At 53.9% G+C, this 2,178-nt stretch overlaps 1 protein-coding gene across 1 annotated transcript in view; it reads left to right on the forward strand.

The window, feature by feature from the left end:
* CEP41 (centrosomal protein 41) overlaps positions 1-2,178 on the forward strand; it is a gene marked incomplete at its 5' end in the record, with an annotated part of 8,650 nt that overhangs the window by 2,669 nt on the left and 3,803 nt on the right. The window contains 4 exons of the mRNA XM_017839228.1: positions 244-379; positions 1,125-1,276; positions 1,496-1,612; positions 1,850-1,873. Of these exons, the coding sequence (XP_017694717.1) occupies positions 244-379; positions 1,125-1,276; positions 1,496-1,612; positions 1,850-1,873 (429 nt within the window). The remainder of the gene's footprint in view (positions 1-243; positions 380-1,124; positions 1,277-1,495; positions 1,613-1,849; positions 1,874-2,178) is intronic.

The following is a 2,178-nucleotide window of genomic DNA, read 5'->3' on the forward strand; positions in this document are numbered from 1 at the left end:
GGCTCTTTTTTATATTTTTGGGGGCTCTTTTTTATATCTTTGGGGGCTCTTTATCATTGGGAATAACTCCGAGGCCCTTTCTCTGGCCCTTTATTTAGACCGTGGGGCCCTGGGGGAATGATCCCCGTAAGAGGATGATCCCAAGGCTGTCACATCTTTAGTCCAGGATTAGAAACTGGGCTTAAAACCTGCTTGTTGAGTCCCTGCAGCTCTTTAAGTGCCCGTGCCCTGCTCTGTCCCCAGATGCTGCTGCTCCAGGTGAAGATGCCGAGGTGGCCGCGGGGACGAACGGGAAGGGAAGCCCCGAGGAGGCCCCCAATCCAGTCCTGTTCCTGAACAGCACGGGGCCTGGGGAATCCCAGCGTTCCACCCTCCAGAGGTGCCTCCTCAACCCACACTTCCCTTGTCTTAGGTTAATTCATCCAGCTCTCGAAATTCCTGCCAAGTGGCTTTATCCCGATTTTTTTTCTCGTTAAAACCCGGATTTGGAGGTGTGAGAGAGGAGGGTCTGCCGGGTTTTCCTGCTTGGATTGAGGGTGGAATCCGGCCCTGTTGCCGCCTGGTGATGGTTTAAATGGCTGATGGGGGAATGTGTTGGTGGGATTCCATCCAGGCCCCCACATTCCAGGATGTGTGTGGGATTAGTACACAGAGCTCAGCCCCTGTGCTTTCCCAGGGATCTTCATTTTTGAGGATCTTCTCACGAGGATGTGGAATGGCAGGACAAGGGGGAATGGTTTCCTACTGCCAGAGGGCTAGATGGGATATTGGGAAGGAATTCCTGGCTGGGAGGGTGGGGAGGGGCTGGAATGAATCTCCCAGAGAAGCTGTGGCTGCCTCTGGATCCCTGGAAGTGTCCAAGGCCAGGTTGGAGCAACCTGGGATAGTGAAAGGTGTCCCTGCCCATGGACGATCTTTTAAGGTCCCTTCCAACCCAAACCATCCTGGAATCCTTGAGAATGAGTCCAATTCCTGAATCCCCATGTCCCTGCCAAGCTCAGGGATCCCGGAATGCTACTTTATCCCAGCTCTTCCCAAGCACTCGGAGCTGCTGGAGAGAGGCCCCAAAGTGTTGGGAATGAGCTTTCCCAGCTCCCACCTCACCCTGCCCTTCCCTTTCCCAGCGTGATCAGCGGCGTTGGGGAGATGGACATCGAGAAGGACTCTCCGAAGAAGGAGGACACCCAGGCCAAGGACCTGCCCTACCCAGACTGTCCCTTCCTGCTCCTGGACGTGCGGGATCGCGACGCCTACGACCAGTGTCACATCGTGGGAGGTGAGGGGACACAATTCCACAGCCAGCTGGGCTGGGACATCCAGCTCTGCCTGGTGGGACATCTTTGGGACATCCCATCCACCCGCGACTGAGCTCATTTAATCCCTTATTCCCTGGGTTCCCAAGGCTGTAGAACTCCAATGAATCCCTGTTGTATCCCAGCTGTAGGTGTGCAGCCACTGGATGATTTATCCCTCTTTTTATTCCCCTCTCCTGCAGCTTATTCCTACCCTATTGCCACGCTGTCCAGGACCATGAATCCATACACAAACAGTATTCTGGAATATGTATCCTTTCCGCGGAAAATGCTGGCACAGGGAAAAAAATCAGTGGAATGTTGGGGGGGGGGCTGGCTCTCAAAACCAGCTGGATCTTAGCCAAGCCAAATTAGGAATCCCGAGGAAGGTGGGACAGGAGATCCTGGGATCACCTGGGGCAGCTCCACTGCTGTATTCCAATTCCTCGAGGTTCCTCCTGGCTCCAGAGGGAGCTGGATTTGGCATTTCTTGGGATTTGGGCTGCTGGAAGGCAAAGTCCTCCGTGGGCACCGCTCTCCTGTTGCTGCAGGGATAGATCCATCAAATCCTTTGGCTTCCTGTCAGCACCTTGATGGGGATTGAGGGCAGAAAAAGAGGATTAGGAGGCTGGATTAGGTTGATCATTCCCAGTTTGTGAGGGGGGGGATGGTTTGTAAACAAAGGTGCTTCTTGCTGTTCCCTGTCACCAACCAACCTCCAAACACTGAGTCCCGTGGGGATTCAAGTCTCAGCCACTGGGAATCCAGCAGGAAAAGCCTGAATTCCTCCTCCATCGTCCCTCAGGCAGGAATGATGGAACGACGTTTGCAAGTCGTGGAGTCCCTCAGTCCCAAATCCCATTTTTTGGTCCCCTTTTTTTTTTTT

The sequence above is a fragment of the Lepidothrix coronata genome, unplaced genomic scaffold, assembly GCF_001604755.1.
Source record: "Lepidothrix coronata isolate B3197 unplaced genomic scaffold, Lepidothrix_coronata-1.0 Scaffold389, whole genome shotgun sequence".
NCBI classification, from domain to species: domain Eukaryota; kingdom Metazoa; phylum Chordata; class Aves; order Passeriformes; family Pipridae; genus Lepidothrix; species Lepidothrix coronata.